This window comes from Diabrotica virgifera, chromosome 7 (assembly GCF_917563875.1).
Source record: "Diabrotica virgifera virgifera chromosome 7, PGI_DIABVI_V3a".
Classification (NCBI taxonomy): Eukaryota; Metazoa; Arthropoda; class Insecta; order Coleoptera; family Chrysomelidae; genus Diabrotica; species Diabrotica virgifera.
In genome coordinates this window covers 80,800,761-80,820,864 of record NC_065449.1, presented here as the reverse complement: position 1 = coordinate 80,820,864, position 20,104 = coordinate 80,800,761, and the positions used below count along the sequence as shown (strand labels likewise).

The window sequence follows — 20,104 nt, the reverse complement described above, 5'->3', positions numbered from 1 at the left end:
TAGACAGGTCAATTATTATTGTCACTGTAGACCAGGTGTACCAATAAAAGTGTGTTTTTTTCACAGAGTGAAATCACTCTGTGAAATATTCTAGCATTTATAAAATACTGAAATTACAACGATAACCACATATTTTCGCTTATATTGGACATTACATTCGCTTATATTGGATAATAATACACTACTACTACTATTACTATCGGTTTACAGCGTTCTTCGACGCCTTACGACTCCTAACCGCCATTCTTCTCCGATTAACCATAGACCTGGAGGGATTTCTCTTTCCTCTAGTTCTTTTTCAATTCCCTCCCTCCAGCTTCTTCTCGGCCTTCCTCCTATATTCTTCTCCCTTGTGGTGTCCATGCCAAAATCTGCTTAGGGATCCTGTCATCTGGCAATCTCTGTACATGGCCGTACCATACTAGTTGTTTTGTTTTTATGTCATCAATTATTGTATGTGTGACTCTCATCATTTCTCGTATTCTCTCATTTGGTATCCGATCTCTTCTTGATTTGCCTGCTGCTCTTCTCCAGAAGTCCATTTCTGTTACTAGTAGCATTTTCTCCGTTCTTTGTTTCAGTGGCCAAACTTCACTGCCATATGTAATTATACTTTTAAGTATGCTATTGTATATGAGCTGTTTGTTCACTTTAGATATTGTCTGGTCCCACAGAATGCCGTTCATCATGGATATGGCTTTTCTACACTGTATTAATATAATAAAATATATAAGTTTCTAATAAACTTTAGTTAGTTAGAACATAGGCACGGATCACTTAGATCATGGGTTCAAACTCCACCCGGTATCAGTTGTCTAGATCAGTAATTCTCAATCTTTTTGAGTCATGAACCACAAAATACTTTTTATATTTTTGTTACCAACTAACTGAAATAGGTATCTAGCTAGGTAATCTAATTAAGTATAATAATAATTGTGGTGCTGATTTTAGCTGTGTTTGCGTTTTGTGTATCACCGCAAATAATGATATGTACCACCAGTGGTACATGCACCCAAAATTGAGAACCGCTGGTCTAGATATTTATTAATTTGGCTGATCTTTACTATGGCTATGATATTCTAGCTTAAAATGTACATCTCTGTCACGTTGTTCAAATATATGCAATAGGCTAATAGGCAACTGCGAGACTTGCAAGACTCTTGCTGCAAGACCAAGACCGGGAGCGCAATACCAAGACCAAGACCAGGTGTACTGGCGCAAGACCAAGACTGTCTAAGTCTCGTCTTGGTCTTGCATTTGGGCAACACTACTTGTATCAGGAGTTCTTCAAAGTTTTTTATAAATTAAATGTATGAAGTTGAATGTAATTTTCTCGATTACACGTTTAGCGTTATAAAATGTCGCATTCTCTCCCAAGTGATCTAGTAGTTACGATACCAGACTTATGATGAGACAATCCGAGTTCATATCCCAGCCATCCTAATAATTGTGGCAGGCAAATTAACTCGGATTGCCCGATCAATCTTAGCATCGTAACCACTACAACCACATAAACCATTTCGGCGATAATGGTTAAATGGATTATACTTTTGGAGCTCGATTACTTCTGAACGGCATAACCGATTTTGATCATTAATCATGATTGAATGAAGTAAAAGACAGACGTACTCTCAATCATTTATTGTAACTTCCGACGACCGGTTTCGCTTTTTAAAGTATGTAGAGAATCTTCAGGTCAACGGTTACAAGTCACTAAATGATTCGGATACAAGGAGCTACTACCTCAGTATTCATTAACAGGCACAGATTTGGTGGTTGTCTTCCAACAACTATCTCTTCACCCTCAAGAATTCCCAATTCCCATAAACTTGTTTACCTTTGCAACATTCTCCGTCTATTCCACCATATCCCGTTAGCACAACTTAAGCAAAAACATCATGTCAATGAATACTGAGGTAGTAGCTCCTTGTATCCGAATCATTTAGTGACTTGTAACCGTTGACCTGAAGATGCTCTACATACTCTTAAAGAGCGAAACCGGTCGTCGGAAGTTACAATAAATGATTGACAGTACGTCTGTCTTTTACTTAATTTAAAATGAACTCTCACATGCAACCCATTCAACATTAATCGTGAGTTTGAAACGTATTGACAAGTAGTATCTGATGCATCCAAGGTCAAGTATGATAACTGAAGGTATTGTAGGAATTATTGAACTTGAAAAACTGTTTTCCCCATAAGAAATAGATTTGATCATACTTATGAAGCCTATAACTTAAAAATTCGAATTTTCCCAGATATGAGATATAGGGTAAGGAAAGGTATATTGGTGATACAAGTAATTTGGTGATAATTTTTAATCAGATTACCACACAGTTCCCTATGCAAGAACATTCATGACACAGAGCTAGTAAGTTGTTACGAGTGTAAGCAGGACAAAAATATATTACGATTTCGCTATGCGTGCACCCGCTTTTAGTAAACAGACTATTTTGACCGTTGCGTTGTACGACAGTCGACAATGGAGCCATTTCTTATTGAATGCGAGAGACGGTTCCATATTTTTTGGAATTATTGCTGTTTTCTTTATAAAACTTTATAAAACCATTCAATAAACTAATTATTAATAAAAATTCATTGAATTCACGATTTAGCCAAGGTATGTTAAATTCCTTAAATTGCGGTTATTTCACTAACCACTATTACCAATACACCTTACCGTGTCACCAACTTACCTAACATAAGTTTGTATGTCAATTTGAGATTTACTATCGTTATTATTCATTTTTTGTTAAATTAACTCTTCTAAACATTGACTTCAAATAATAAGTAACATAATAAAGCAAAACTTGTTTGTTGCTTAGTTGTCAAATTCCTATATTATTAGTATTTTTCGTATTTATCACCAACATACCTTTCCTTACGCTATACCGTTAGAAGCGTCTAGAGTCCTCCTACAAACGCTCAGTTATTGGCGTAATTCGTAGGTTGAAATTTTGAGTAATTGTCAAAAAACCAAAATTTTCAAAGTTTACTTTTTCAGTTTTAGGCTATACTGAGCCGTGTGTATGTCTGATCCTAACCGCTTAGGCACCATTTGAAAGCTAATGTATTTGCGGTTTTCCTGTCTCTCCTTGAACCTAAGATATATACGCCCAAAAGATATGCAATTTTGTATCTACCAAGCCCTATAGCTGGCTTATGGGTGGTCAAAAGTCATAAACTACACCGGTTCTGAATCGGCCCTAACCCCCTCTTGAAACACAGAAAAAAAATTCAGATCGGTGTAACTTTTCCACATACATACATACATACATATCCACAAACATTTTCCCCTTTTTAAATAAAAATTGAGTCATATGTAGTTCTGAGCTCGGTAACTTTTGAATGGTATAACCGATTTTCAAAATTAGACATGCGTTGGAAAGTAATGATCAGTACTATCAGAAGCCGCAAAGGCCGGACTGAAATTATTGAAATTTTTGGGAGTTTTGGGGACGAGAACGAAAAACAGACCCTAAATGGGAAGGGCCGTAAAATCCACACCCTTGGACCAAAATAGAGATTTGACATATGGATGGGCGAGTCTTTTCCTAAACTTTAAGATGGGATTTGGTCCGATTTATAATTCAGTCAGATTTAGAAAATCGAAAATTTCGTGTATATACACACTGACGAGAACTGCCGTTCTCTGGTAATTTCTCTATGATGAAATAATCAAACAAAAGTTAAGAAGTGTACTAATTTAATGGAAATTTTTAACGTAAATGTCAATATGAAATATAAAAACCTAACAACAAATGTATTTAATAAAATCTGCGTTTCCTTCAGCAGCATTAATTACAGCTTGACATCGCCTTGCCATGCTTAAAATTACATACAGTCGGAAAAATGAAAGAATACCCATGAACGATCACATCAATCACTTATTTTGTATTTGCTGTCGTTTTCTATAAATGACAAACGTTCGTTATAAAAAAGACAGCAAATACAAAATAAGTGATTGATGTGATCGTTCATGGGTATTCTTTCATTTTTCCGACTGTAATAAGTTTTGTTTTAAGACATAGGATCCATTCCTGTGTAAGATGATATTGAAGAGCTTGTTTAATATGAACGTTGTGCAGATTCAGCAATCAGGTTCTGTAGCATCTTCTATACATGGTCGATGGGATTAAGATCTGGTGATTGAGCTGGCCATTGTAAAAGTGTAATATCCTCGTTATGAAACAAATCTCTTACTGTTGCTGCAGTATGTGACCCTGTATTATCATGCATGTAACATAAATCATGACCTGTAGCAGTGGCAAATGGAAGAACAATAGGTTCTAAGATACTGTCACGGTCCCAGGCCGGTCCTGTCAACGCCAGAACTCTCTGGCGCCGAAGTGTCTGAAACCCTGTTCGTCGGCGAGACAGCTATTTACGTATCGGCATATCTAGAAGATCACCGAATACACCTTTTTTTATTGCTTTGTAAATAATACATGTCTTTCGATTTTTTCTGGAAATCGGTAGAATAATTTTTATAACTATATAAAGAGACATTTTTGAAATTAGAGTTAGTTATAAATTTGTAGTCGTCGGTCGAGTAACATTTTCGATGTTCGGACGCGAAATAAATGTAAATGTAAATTGTACATATTAGACATTTAGATAAATTGTTGTTTTAGTGTAATCTTTAATAAAGCCGTGGTTATTTTGTAACGAATAAAAATAATGCAGTATTTTAATGTTAAGTTTGTAAATTAGTGTTATTAAAGGATATAAATTCAGTGTTCTTTATTTCTTTAAGTGTAAGTTATTAAAAATAAATAAAGTCAATTAAATTAAACTTAGTGCCTAAAAACATAAATAATAAAATAGTAGAGTCAACCACGTAAAAAGACAATTACGTCACAATACAATCAACATATTAATATGAATTCAAAGTGTCTTCCATAAAAACGGGAACAGTTCGATGATGAAAAAATATTCCAGCCCACATCATAATTTGTAGACCACTGTTTTAACTAACACCTCCATGTCTGTCAGTGACATTACCATAGGCGTAGCGTGACCTAATAATTTGGGGGGGCACGGGGTCTACGGGGGGGCGGGAGTGGTGGTCCCGTGGAAACTTTTTTGAAAACTACCACTTAAGAACTAAAGTAAAGTATATGTGTATTTTTGTTAAACATTGGTTTTAATCAATTTTTACTATATTGATGGATTGTAAAAAGACTCAATTTCAAAATATACAAGTATATTCTATTCTAGACATAACTGCATGGACATTTATAACACAAAAACAAATTTGTGTACAAGACAAAGTTTTAAGGTGAACAGAACTACAGTAATGGTTTTCAACGAACCAATTTTCGTTAGTTCTAATGAAGCATTAGCCTCCTATCGGCTAGATTTGAAAATCTGTCAACTAACAGATCTAGTTTTTTATCTTTCATGTATTCAGACGTCAATTCTTGCTCAATAGACATCAGGGCAAGCCCACTTAAGCGGTCTTCTGTCATGGTGCTTCGAAGAAATGTCTTTAGCCTTCGTAGTGTAGAAAACGATCTTTCTGCGCTTGCTGTTGTGATAGGCCACGAAAGTGATATTTCTAGTAGCTGCCAAACATCTGGTGCACTGGCTTGAAGATCATTCTCAATAAAAAAATCAGCCAACTCTTGGAACGTTACTCTTGTGGTTGCTTTGTCTGTTTTGACAAAATTGTTCTTTGCATAACAGTGAAAAAACTAAGGATGTGCAGAGAAACTTAAAGACAAGTTATAAAACTTTTGGATTGCCATAACAGCGTTGTTGTCAATTTCGGTCCAATTAAATAGTAACTGGGCAATGCAGTTGATTTTATCATAATCGTTCTTGGAAAAACGAGATTGCAAGTTTACAATTACTGTGTCTAAAGCAGCAAAGTAAATGTCAGTCTTGAACATCTGTTCAGGTGATTGATGAAATGCAGCGTCTGAAGAGCTACTACTAGCTTCAAGTTTTTTCGGAATCTTCCGTTTGCGTGGTAGTGAAGGCCTTTCAACTGACAAACCTTTCATACCATATTTGTTACACTGTTCTTCTGACTCATTCCACATCTGAATAAAGCCATCATCATTTCTGTCCAGTTTTAAACAGTCAATGACTGATTCAACTTTTGCAAAAACCTTAGAAATGTCAAGAGATTCACTCTGCAATTCTTTGGAGAGTATATCAGTCTGACTCAAAACGCTGTGCAATAGTTTTAAACTGAATACAAATTCAAATGTGCTGATTTGTTTGGCTAGACCTTCAGCTTCGGCTGCAATTTTACGATTTGATACATCGTTTGCAATAACTTCCAAAGTTTCGTACACTTCAGGGAGCTGCTCTAGAATTACATGGATTGCTTTGTGTCGAACTGTCCATCTAGTTCGAGACAAGCTCACCAGTCTTTTCATTTTTGTTTCTCCGCTTTGCTTACATATTGATTCAAATATTGAAAACCTGTTAGCTGATGCATTAATTAAGTTATACAGGTTATTTACTATGGATAAGCAATTCCGAAGCTGTCTTATTTCTTCACAAAATCTCTGAACAGCCAGATCAAGCAAGTGGGCATGGCAGTGTGTGTACAAAGCTTTAGGCTCTTCTTCTTGGAACCTTGAGGCAACACCTTTGAATTTGCCGCTCATGTTACTAGCTCCATCATATGCCTGGCCGTGCATTTTATTTAAGCTTATACCCAACTGCTGCAGATACTGTTTAATAGTGTGATGTAAATTTTCACCAGTAGTGTCTGACACATCAACGAAGCCCAAAAACCTTTCATTGATTTTAATGTGTCCATCTATTTTAGTAATGTATCGAATGCAAATGCTAAGCTGTTCACGGGTTGAAATATCCGTAGTTTCATCACAAATAATTGAGTAGGCCAAAGCCTCACTCACCTCTTGGACAATTTGTTGAAGCATTTCACTTTTTATGCAATCTATTATCTCATTTTGTACCTGGGCACTTTTGTATGAATGGACTGGGGATTTAATTAATGTTTGGATTCCTTCCTCCATTTTCGGTAGATCTCAGTTCTAGCAGTTCTATAAAGTTCCCCCTGTTAAATGAAGCAGTACTCTCATCATGTCCTCTTAAGGCAAGATTCTGTTTTCCAAGGAATAGGATGTTTTCAATTATGAATTTTAAATACCTCCTATTCATCTCAACCATTTTAGTATGTGCCGAGGACAACGAATCTGCTACCGTGCTTCCTGCTTTTCTATACTCATTGAGAAACTTTAGATTTTTGATGCATTTCACTCTTCTCATGTTTCCTGAATTTTTCCAAAGCTTTCTTCCAATTGTTCATGCCCAGTTTAGTGAATGACTCCTCCCCGCGACCAGACTTATGTTGACAAAATAGTCGGCATGGGTAACAAAATGCAGCGTCTGTAATGGGGCTATATTCGACCCAATTAAATTCACTGTACCAGGATTCTTTGAACTGCCTCGATTTGGATTGAATCTTGCTTACCTTAAAACAATCAACAGGCTGAAATGCTCCTTTTGCAATATCTGCACTTTGTACTCCCAATGAAGGATCTCTACTTTCGCCCTGGAATGTAGCATCACGATCTGGGCGTAAAAAAGATGGCGATTCATCACCAACGCTACCTCCAGTGCTACTTCCCGCTAAATGTCTATCTTCATTTACACTTTCACTTGAATTTCCAAGTTTTTTAAAGAATGTTAGTACAGAGGACTGTTTCTTAGACATGATAACAAACGAACATCCGCAAAAATTACACAAACAATAGCAGCTCAGCTAGTAACAATAAGCTTATTGAACGAATAAAACGTGGCGACCACCTACACAACACAACACACGCGCACTGAGCTGGTATGATATCCCTTCGCCAGGCGTCGGCTGGGCTCGGGTGCATTCGATCGGCTGCTCCAGCTCGGGCGCAACCGGCCAGAGTCGGCTCACCGGCACTTGTAAATTTAGTTGTAACACGCGCATACTTTACACACACAGAATCAAATTAGATGCATACAGAAAAATAGACTAACGGGGGATCTATATTAGTTATTCATTCGTAACTTTTAGTGTATACATATACGTAAATTAAAGATAATTTATATTATTTTTTTCTTTTTTTGCATAATGTTGGGAGGGCACGTGCCCCCCCGGCCCGACGCCACTGGACATTACCAAATTGTTCATTTCGACACCACAATCGCGAAATAATGCTTCGAGACACGTAAAAATAAACGTACAAGATCAGCTAGTAAAAGACCAGACTAAATCATATTCACAGCATTTAGGGGAGTGCAATTAGAACGAAAACATGCATTGTTTCGGAAAAATTCAAACAAGCTTATATTTTCCTAAAACTTTTTTTGTTAGTTTATATACATATTAAAGTAAAAAGTTCTACTCGCAGATTTTACCGCAGAATAACAATTGTTTTGTATAAATAATTTTAAAAATATCGATAAATTCATTATTTTACTTTGATCAAATATGTTTCTATTTTGTTTTTGATTATGCTGAATCCGAATATGGCATTGCAATTTGAAAATTCTTATACAGAAGCTCTTATACAGTGTGTCTGCGTAGCTTGGACCACATGGAAAACTTTTTTATTATCAATTTTACAAAAAAAAGTTATTCTTAATAAAATGCTCTGGATAGTCAAATATCTAAAACTCAACCATCAGATATCAAATTTTATCAATTTTATACGAGTTATGTCAAAAGTATGAATTTCGTTAAAGAGTAAAGTACCTTTATATTTCAAAATATCAAAAAATGCTATTATGAAAAGTTGTTTGAAATTAGAAACTATGTCTAAATATACAATTAAGTACATCATTCAAATCGAAAAAAAAATCAATATTTTCTCAAATTACGGATACTTATCATCATTTTATTACAATTATGATAAGTATTTTATTATCACTTTTACGAAAAAAAGTTATTCTTCATAAAATGCTCTCCTTGGTCTAAAATCTAAGATACAATCATCAGATATCAAACTTTTTTAATTTTATACGAGGTATGTAAAAAATATGAATTTTTCTTAAGAGTTAAGGGCCTTTATTATTCACAATATTTTAGTTAGAAGGATGTTATTGAATACTAAAACACATTTTTTTAATTCCAAACAACTTTTCTTAACAATTTTCGATATTGTGAAATGTAAAGGTACTTTACTCTTGAGTGAAATTCATATTTTTTGACATACCTCGTATAACATTAATTAAAATTGATATTTGATGATTGCGTCTTAGATTATATAAGATGCAGAGCATTTTATAAAGAATAAGTTTTTTTCGTAAAACTGATAATAAAAAAGTTATGAATAGGTTCCAAGTTAGACAGACATACTGTATAAGAGCTAAAAAAAATTTTTTTGCTGAACATTTATTATTGTTGAAGCTTATTATTAACTATATTTTAGGTAAGTTTTACAGAAAAAAGTTTTGATCACTTTGTATAAACATTTTTTTAGCTGGTAATTTTCGGTTTTTGTATTACATTTTTGTTATCTTTCTTAAAAAGAAAGTTTATTTCATTTTTATTGTAAAATAATTTAGTGCATTTTAAAGATTATGTCCTAATCTTTAAAAAAGCACTTATAAAACTGTAATAGATATGTTCAAACTTGAGTAATACGATCTTAAGATGTTGGTAATTCTATAAAACTACGAAGATTTAAAAAATTACAATTTTTGAGACGTCATATCATTTGAATTAAATTTTTGAGATTTTTTTTAATGAAACATCATTTAGCAAGATGCTTGAAAGGTAAGTTGTGCAAAATTGAGAGTTTTATAAGAAAAAGTGTATTAGTTACACATTTTTAAATCATTTTTAAACAAAATTCATGTAAGGCTCACTTTCCGCCTACACCGTACTTATGCCCATACATTTTATTTCTTTCTATTATAACCACAAGATAGCTTAATTATTCTTCTTTCATGTTCAATTTGTAAAATTTTATTTGATCAATTAGTTAAAGAATTACATTAAAATAACTCAGCCGTGCACATCGCCGTATGTTAGTTTACAGTGCGCCAATGTTTGTGATAAGGGTGACTTTAGCGTTATAAATAAAAAATTATAGAAGATACAGATTTAATTTTAGAAAATTCTTTATATAAAGTTTTTTTTGTAAATTTTTCTGAATTTTTCAATGATTAAGTCAGTTTTTTTCTAAAATTTATATTTTCGTAGTTATTTAAAAAAACATCTAATTTCGTAGTTCATTTGTTTAATAGGTGCCACTAAATATTATAAATAATCTACCCAACAGAAACAAAGAAATATTAAATTACAACAACTTAAAATTTGACATTAAAGATTTTGATTGGACTGAATATTATAACTTAAAAGATATTAATGATTTAACGGAATACTTAATAAAGATATTAACGTCTTACATAAATAAACATACTGACACCATTAAAATAAAACGTTATAATTTTAAAAGAAAAAATGGATTACAGCAGGATTAGTAAACTCCATCAATAAAAAAAATAAACTATACAAACAACATATAAATATGCCAGGTAACAAAGAGATAAAGGAAACTTATATCAGATACCGTAAACACTTGAATATAGTTATTAAAGCTGCAAAGAAAGATTATTTCAGACAAGAAATTATTAAAAATAATAAATGTTCCAAAAATCTGTGGAAAATAGTTAATAACTGTAATAACGAACAAAATAATACCAAAAAGTTCAAAGAAATAGTTACTGAAAGTAACCAATCTCTTACGAACATTGATGAGATAGCTGAAGAATTTAATGATTATTTTTCCACAGTCGGAGAAAAATACGCGCAAAAAATAATAAAACCTTTATCTCAACCTCCAAAAAGATGTACTACATTGAATTCCTTCTTTTTAGCAGATGTTAATGAAAATTACATTAAAATTATAATAAACTCACTGAAATCCAACAAAGCGCCAGGAATGGATAACATAAAATCAGAAGTACTAAAAGAACTGGGGCATATTTTAACTCGCCCCATTACACATTTAGTAAATAGCATTTTTGCTGTAGGAAAATGGCCCGAACAGTTAAAGCAAACCGTAGTTGTCCCCATACACAAGAAAGGTGATCCTAAATTAACAAAAAACTATAGACCAATTTCCATAATTAGTTCACTTTGTAAGATTTTAGAAAAAGCTTTAAAGAACCAGCTAGTAAAATACCTAGAAAAATTCAAATTAATATCAAATAAACAGTATGGTTTCAGAGAAGGGTTCTCCACGGAAAATGCCATATCATATCTATCAAATAAAATATATAACTTAGTTGATAACAACATACCAACGGCTTGTGTATTCCTAGACTTGGCAAAGGCTTTTGATACAGTAAGTCACACACAATTACTAGATACTCTGATAGACACAGGTATAAGAGGGAAAGCATATAATTTGATGGACAGTTATTTAAAGGACAGGCAACAAGTAGTGAGAATAGAAGGGACACAAAGTAGTACAAGGAACATTAACTTTGGTATACCACAGGGAACGGTATTAGGACCAATTTTATTTATTATATATATAAATAACATACTGACTTTCCAAACTAAAGGCGACATTTTAAGCTTTGCAGACGACACTGCGATCCTATACTCTGCTGACACTTGGACCAATTTAAAGCTTAAAATGGAAAGGGACCTAGGAAATATTATAGATATATTCAGTCATAAAATACTCACGGTAAATATTGAAAAAACACTGTATGTCCCATTTACCAGTTATAAAAGTGGCTTACCCGATTATAACTCGTTAATTATAGGAAATCTGATGATTAACAGTGCAAGTAGTACAAAGTATTTAGGAATTCAGATTGATTCATATCTTCGCTGGGATAAGCACATAAATCAAACTTGCAAAACTTTAAGATGTCTTTTATATAAATTTAGATATCTACAAAGTATATTAGATATTCATCATTTAAAAATTATTTATTTCTCCTTAGTAGAGTCACGTCTAAGGTATGGAATTCTTAGTTGGGGTGGCATTGCAAATACGCACCTAAAGCAAATGAACATTATACAAAGAAAAATATTAAAAATTATTTACAATAAAAAACTAGGGCACAGTACTGACGATCTGTTTATTGAAGCTCAAGTGTTAGATATAAGGCAATTGTTTGTACTTGCAATGTTCACTAATCTATATAAAAATAAACAGTTACTTGTACCACTAGAACACACATACGATACCAGAAGTAGATCTCAGTCCTTTATTAGAACAAACTTAACAAAGAAAGTAGTTGAACAAAGAAACTTTGAATACCTTCAAATAAAAATATATAATTTGCTTCCTCAAACATACAAAACCTACTTAATTACTATAAATTCCTTTAAATTAATAAAGTGCATATTTCAGACGTATCTAAAAATAAATAATAGAAAAATGTTTAACCATCTTTTTGAATAAATAAATAAATAATATAAACCTGTAAACCTATAATTAAACACAAAAAAAAATAAATAAAAAATAAACGCTCAAAAATTGATGAACTTCATACCATGTTCTTTTTGTTTATATTAATTTGTATTGTTCTTGCATGTAAAAATTTTACTTCTTAAAAATAATTATTATTATATCCAACATAATAAAATAATTGTTATGTTGTATATCTAACACAACTATACTAAAATGGCCCATGCACAACTTAATTGTTTTAATGGGTTCTATGGTTTGTTTGCGTTGAATACATAACAACATATCTAAAACACATAGATATTATATTGCATCATAATAATTATATATTTTTTTTATATGTGTATATTTTTCAAGTGAATAAACGTTATTATTATTATTATTATTATTAATAAAAAATGAAGCACCCACTTCTCGAGTAGAACTTTTTGATATGTTGTTTATTAAACATTTCTTAATGAAATTGCAAAAAGTTCTATCTTGTTTGATTTTTTCCGAGGTGAAAATCTATATGCACTCCCCTAATTTGCACATACATAATATGTTGTTTTAGTAAAATTTTAAAGTAAATGCTAGAATATTCCACAGGGTGTGGTGAATACCTATAAAAAATATGTAAAAAAATTAGACATTTAAAGAAAAACGAGCCATGTCACTAACTTATTCTAATCTACACCTCTCATTACTGTCGTTCATTCCTTCCTCGTCTTTGTCATAGAATTGAGTACTATTTTGGCAGTTAATACCTGCACATCCGTTAGCGGTAGCGTTACAAAAATGTCCGATCTTTCTGCTGGTGCATGACGGGCTGCATGCTATTTTGCAGTTGCAAAAAATTATACTTTTATTAATTCCTGCGGCGCAGTTGATTTATGCATTTTTGTAATATCCATTAGCAATATTCCATCCTTGATCTGTCACTTTTTCCGTAATAAAACAGTGTGACTGACAGATTATAGGGGAGTGCATATAGATTTTCACTTCGGAAAAAATCAAACACGATAGAACATTTCATTGATAAATGTTTAATAAACAACATATCAAAAAGTTCTACTCGAGAAGTGGGTGCTTCATTTTTTATTAAACAAATGAACTGCGAAATTATATGTTTTTTTTTAATAACTCCGAAAATATAAATTTTAGAAAAAAACTGACCATTGTAAAATTCAGAAAATTTGACAAAAAAAACCTTATACATATAAAGATTTTTCTAAAATTGAATCTATAGCTTCTATATATTTTATTTTTAACGCTAAAGTCACCCTTCTTGCAAACATTGGCGCACTATAAATTAGCGTTCGGCGAAGTGCACGGTTGAGTTATTTTAATGTAATTTTTTAACTAATGGATCAAAAGGAAATAAAATATATGGGTATAAGTACGGTGTGGATCGAAAGTGAAACTTACATGAATTTTGTTTAAAAATGATTTAAAAATGTGTAACTAATACAATTTTACTTATAAAACTCTCAAATTTGCACAACTTACCTTTAAAACATCTTACTAAACGAGGCTTTATTCAAAAAAATCTCAAAAATTTAATTCAAATGATACGGCGGCGTCTCAAAAAATGTAATTTTTGAAAACTTCGTAGTTTTACAGAATTATTACCATTATAAGACGATATTACTGAAGTTTGAACAGATTTATTACAATTTTATAAGCGTTTCTTTAAAGCTTAGGATGTAGTCTTTAAAGTGCAGTAAATTATTTTAATTTAAAAATAAAATAAACAATTTCTTTTTGAGAAAATTAAGAAAGCTAAAAAAATGTAATACAAAAACCGAAAATTACCTGCTAAAAAAATGTTTATACAAAGTGATCAATACTTTTTTACGGTTTTGTACTTTTGTACCTAAGATACATTTAATAATAAGCTTCAGCAATAATAAATGTTCAACAAAAAAGTTTTTTGTGCTCTTATACAGTATGTGGGCGTAAATTGGAACCTATTGATAACTTTTTTATTATCAGTTTTACGAAAAAAAGATATTCTTTATAAAATACTCTGCATCGTATAGAATTACATAATCGAAGATGCAACCATGAGATATCAAATTTTATTAATTATATACGAGGTATGTCAAAAAGTATGAATTTCATTCAAGATTAAAGTACCTTTAAATTTCACAATATCGAAAGTTGTTATTAAGAAAAGTTGTTTGGAATTAAAAACTAAGTTTCAAAGTTCAATTATATCCTTCTAATTGAAATATTGTGCACTATAAGGACACAACTGTTAAGCGAAATTCATATTTTTTTTACATACCTCGTATAAAATTGAAAAAGTTTGATATCTGATGGTTGTATCTTAGATTTTAGATCAGATAGAGCATTTTATGAAGAATAACTTTTGTTCGTAAAATTGATAATAATAATAATAATATACGTTTATTCAAATTAATAGTTAGTACAATAATTTACAATTTCGGTTTACTTACACTAAAATAAACGTAAAAAAAAGTCTTGAAAGCATAAACATGCTTGTTGACTTAATCTGTCTAATATTGACAAGTTTATGTTTATTGTTTTTTTTTACAAATCATTATTTTATTTTACAGTTTCTAATCTAATTTCTATGTTTTTTGTTTATCTAGTATAATTTAAATTTATTAAATTGTTACACAACTCCCTGTTTTCTTTTACCCAAGAAGTAACTAATTTTTTATACAAACAAAAATTTTTGATATTTTTAAAATTTATGCGCAATTGATTGTATATTCTTGGAGCAAAATATTTAATTGACCGTTGTGTGATTGTTTTTAAAGTGTGAAGACATTCGACATTCAATTTTCTTCTTGTTTCATAATTGGACACTTTTACTTTAAGAGAAATTTTATCTTTATAAATATTTTTAAGTAACTCTAAGCAGTACAATTGCCGAACATCAAGAACCTGAGTTTCATGAAAAAGTTGGTCTGAGGGATATGTTTTTCGTTTTCCATATATTAGTTTAAGGAACCATTTCTGAGTATTTTGAAGGGTCACCAGATGGCAATCAGCTACTCCACCCCATCCTAAAATCCCATATACAAGATGAGATTGTACTAGAGACAGGTAAAGCATTTTAAGCTGTTCAACATCCAAAAACTCTTTTAAATAGCGGAATTTTGGTAGCAGTCCTCGTATTTTTCTTACAATATTTTTTATTTGTAAGTCCCATTTAAGGTGACTGTCAATTAAAACTCCTAAATATTTTATGTACTCTGCTTTAGATATTTGTTGTTTTTTATTTATTTTTAATGAATTAAAAGTTGGCAGAGAATTTTTATATATTGCAAAATGTATATATTTAGTAAGTCTTGTTCTGCTATAATTTTAAGATCTTCCCAATTATCTGCCTTATAAAAAATGGCAGTGTCATCAGCAAAACTAATTATGTTTCCAACAGTTTTTAGTTTGAGCATGTCATTAACATAGAGTGTAAAAAGTAGAGGGCCTAAAACGGTCCCTTGCGGTACGCCATAATTAATTACTTCAGGATCACTTTTGACACCATTAATTTCTACAAATTGTTTTCTGTCAGTTAAGTAGCTTTTTAGTAATGTCAAAACCCTTCCTCTCAGACCACACTTCTCAAGTTTTTTAAACAAGATCTCGTGTGATATCGTGTCAAACGCCTTAGAGAGATCGACGAATATGATAATAAAATAGTTATCATAATTGTAATAAAATGATGATGGGTATCGCGTAAATTTTTTTTAGAAGAATGTAATTGTATTTTAAAACATAGTTTTTATTCCAAATAACTTTTCATAATAACAATTTTTAATATTCTGGAATATAAAGGTACTTTACTCATTAACGAAATTCATATTTTTGACATACCTCATATAAAATTGATAAAATTATGATATCTGATGGTTGAGTTTTAGATTTTAGACTATGCAGAGCATTTTATACAGAATAACTTTTTTTTCGTAAAATTGATACCTAATAAAAAATTTTCCGATATGGTTCCTAGCTACGCACACATACTGTATAAGAGCTTATGTATAAGAAGTTTCAAATAATTGAAATGCCATATTCGGATTCAGCATAAGCAAAAACGATAAAACGAAAAGTCAACGATATTTTTAAAATTATTTATACAAAACAATTGTTATTGTTTAAACAATTAAGTATAACAATAAACATTGACAGATTAAACGTGGTTCAATGAAGACCTAACAACAAAAAAAAATTAATGTAAAGCAGTAGAGCATCCTGTTGCTGGAAGTAATCCATTGGCATACACTTTAAGCCAAATTCTTTTATACCTTTTACTATGTAGTTGAAACATATAACTTAACCAGTGTTTGGCATTGTGGCTATTTAGCAAGGACAGGGAGTTCTCTGATGATGGACTGATAAGTCCGAAAACATTTTGAACGTCATCCTTTTGGATTTTAAAATTTTTTAAATTTCTATTAAAATATACCAACTACAATCAACTATTTATAATGGGAAATAAGCCACAATTTTACCAAAAAAATATTTTATTAACGTTTCGCCCAAATCGGGTTTCGTTGTCAAAATATAAAATACTACTATTTTATATTTTATATTACTAAATCAGTAGTATTTTATATTTTGACAACGAAACCCGATTTGGGCTTTGAAACGTTAATAAAATATTTTTTTGGTAAAATTGTGGCTTATTTCCCATTATAAATAGTTGATTATAAAAATGCCACAAGGAAATAGCTTCAGTACAATACCAGCTACACCAGGGAGTGTTTTACTTCACGTTAAATTTTAATTAATTAACAATTAGCTGCAAAATCTGTGAGTAGAACTTTTTACTTTAACATGTATATAAACTAACAAAAAAAGTTTTAGAAAAATATAAGCTTGTTTGAATTATTCCGAAACAATGCATGTTTTCGTTCTATACCCTATTCCACGAACATACGCCTGTTTTGGATTACTTCGACAACGAATATTTTACTGTGCAAAATAAGAATAACGAAAGTAAATTGCAAATTACATTGTTGTCTATTTGAATAATTATTAGCGCCATTTACTTTCGTACTTCTTATGTTGCACAGTAAAATATTCGTTGTCGAAGTAATCCAAAACAGGCGTATGTTCGTGGAATGGCCCTTATCTTGATTCCCCTATTAATTTTCACGGCATACCTTGATTTGTAGAGAATAAGTTTTCAAATCGAATGGTACGTATTGACAAAACATTGTTAAAGATTTTATTGAAAAAAAAAATTGGAATAATCGTGCTGTTCCTTAAACACTTTTGATGTGTGTATTAACCCATTCGCTGCCGATCGAAGAGGATGGAACTCGGATATGTAGTCCAGGAACCGAAACTTTTCACCTCACAATTTTTACAGAATGGATCGATTTGCTTGAAAATTTGAGAATAAATAGTGGATAGTCCAATGATTTAAATCTATATGATGCCGAAAGGCGCTTTTACCATGGGGGTGGTTGCCACCCCATCTCGGGGGTGAAAATTTTTTATTATATTTTGACCGCAAAAGTTGATAAAAACATTCATTCTAAGCAAAAAATGTTCTATACATTCTTTTGATAAAATTAATAGTTTTCGATTTATTCGCTATCGAAAGTTAGTTTTATATCGAAAAAATCCTTCACTCAATTTTTGCCGTAGAAAAAATGTTTTCAACCCAAGTTCTTGGGAATTAAATACCCTACAATTTAATATTTAAACATTTTTTCGTATCTCGGATGCTAATCTTTCTATTCTGAAGAAAATTGCATTTTTTACCAAACTACAAAAATTCGTTATTCACTTTTAACTCCAGTTTTTTTAAAACTAATCATTCTGAGCCAGTCAAATTTCTAGAATCTATTAATTATACATAAATAAAGAAAATGAATAAGGCCAATGACTAAAAACACCGCTAACTTACATTATTATACTTATAATTGGATTTCTCCTTTTTTTTTTCAAAAAAATATATTGATTTTTTAACAGTAACTTTTTTATTTTTTATCTTAGAAAGTTTGGTAAAAAATAATTTTGTAGGTTATTACAAGATCTATAAGCTTATTAATATTAAATCTTTTTAAAATCCTCAGTTGCAAAAAGAGGTGACTTTTGAAAGGGTTAGTAAAGGTGGTTTTTGCATGTTATTACAAGTTTTAATTGTCAATAGCTCACTCAATTTTTGCTGTAGACAAAATTTTTGCAAAGCAGTTTCTTGGGAATTAAATACGCTACAATTTCATATTCAAACATTTTTCCGTATCTCTGATGGTAATCTTTCTATTCTGAAGAAAACTCCATTTTTTCCAAACTAAAAAAATTCGTTATTCGCTTTTAACTCAATTTTTTTAAAAACTAATCATTCTAAGTCGTTCAGACTTCTAGAACCTATTAATAATACATAAATAAAGAAGACCAAATAAGGTCAATGACTAATTTTAATTAAGGGTTGCTTCCCATCATTTTTTCGCTGAAAAAAATAGGGACGGACATTCTTTTTATTATAAGTCACTTAATTTTTGAGCTAGAGACTATTTTTTTATTTCTGGAGATAGATATTTGACTTTTGAAACTACAATATTTAGCATTTTACGAAGAAGAGCTAATAAAGTATAGCTCGATTACTGTTGGTCTTAAAGAAAACTTAAAAAAATGTTTTTTATTTTTTCAAAAGGTAAATTTTTGTTAAGTAAAGTTGTTTTGATAATACGAAAACTTCTAGAGTCATTAGCAGAAAACTTATTAAAAACATTGATTTTTTTCGATATAAAACTAACACTTTCGATAGCGAATAAACCGAAAACTATTAATTTTATCAAAAAAATGTATAGAACGTTTTTTGCTTAGATTGAATGTTTTTATCAACTTTTGTGGTCAAAATATAATAAAAAATTTTCACCCCCGAGATGGAGTGGCAACCAACCCCATGGTAAAAGCGCCTTTCGGCATCATATAGATTTTGATCCTTGGACTATCCACTATTTATTCTCAAATTTTCAAGCAAATCGATCCATTCTGTAAAAATTGCGAGGTTTTGTCCCATTTTAAGTTTCATTACTTGGACTAAGGTGCCATTTTGTTGAACGGCACCTAACTGAAGTGACCGTATCACTCGCTGGCGCGTTATCATCAGCGAATGAGTTAAAAAAGGCTACATAATATGAGAAGCTCTTGAAATTTTATTATGAGTGCACTTACACATTTTTTATTTATATTGTTGTTGATAGGCGTACGAGACAGAACTTGAAGATTTGAAAGAGTGTTATGCTTGCACAAAAAGCGATCTACAAGAGGCTAATATAACAATACAATTTTTAAACGATGAAGTGTGCGGATTGAAAAGTGAAATAGATTCCATAAAAAATCAACCTCTTAACCAAGATAGTAAAGGAAATTCTTTATTTGCGGAAGTTGATGACAGGTGAGTAGATACATTAGGTAAAATTATACAGTGAGCACCTAAAGGTTGGAATAAATTCATTTTCTCGAAAATGGACGATTTTGGAAAAAAATCCCGAAACAGGTCAATTTTTATTTTTAAATTAGGACTTTTTGACATATATATCATACTAGTGACGTCACCCATTTGGGCATAATGACGTCATCGATGATTTTTTTAAATGAGAATAGGGGTCGTGTGATAGTTCATTTGAAAGGTGATTTAATTATCTATTCAGTAATGTAAACATTAACATAATTATTTATCCAGGGTGTCGAAAAAAAACATTTTTTTATTAAATTTTTTGACATAAAAAGAAGAA

The 20,104-nt window shown here is 31.2% G+C and overlaps 1 protein-coding gene across 1 annotated transcript in view; it reads left to right on the top strand.

Annotated features, from left to right (window-relative positions):
* LOC126888190 (protein Spindly-like) overlaps positions 1 to 20,104 on the top strand; it is an 86,431-nt gene that overhangs the window by 26,229 nt on the left and 40,098 nt on the right. The window contains exon 4 of the mRNA XM_050656243.1: positions 19,571 to 19,764. Coding sequence (XP_050512200.1) covers positions 19,571 to 19,764 — 194 coding nt within the window. The remainder of the gene's footprint in view (positions 1 to 19,570; positions 19,765 to 20,104) is intronic.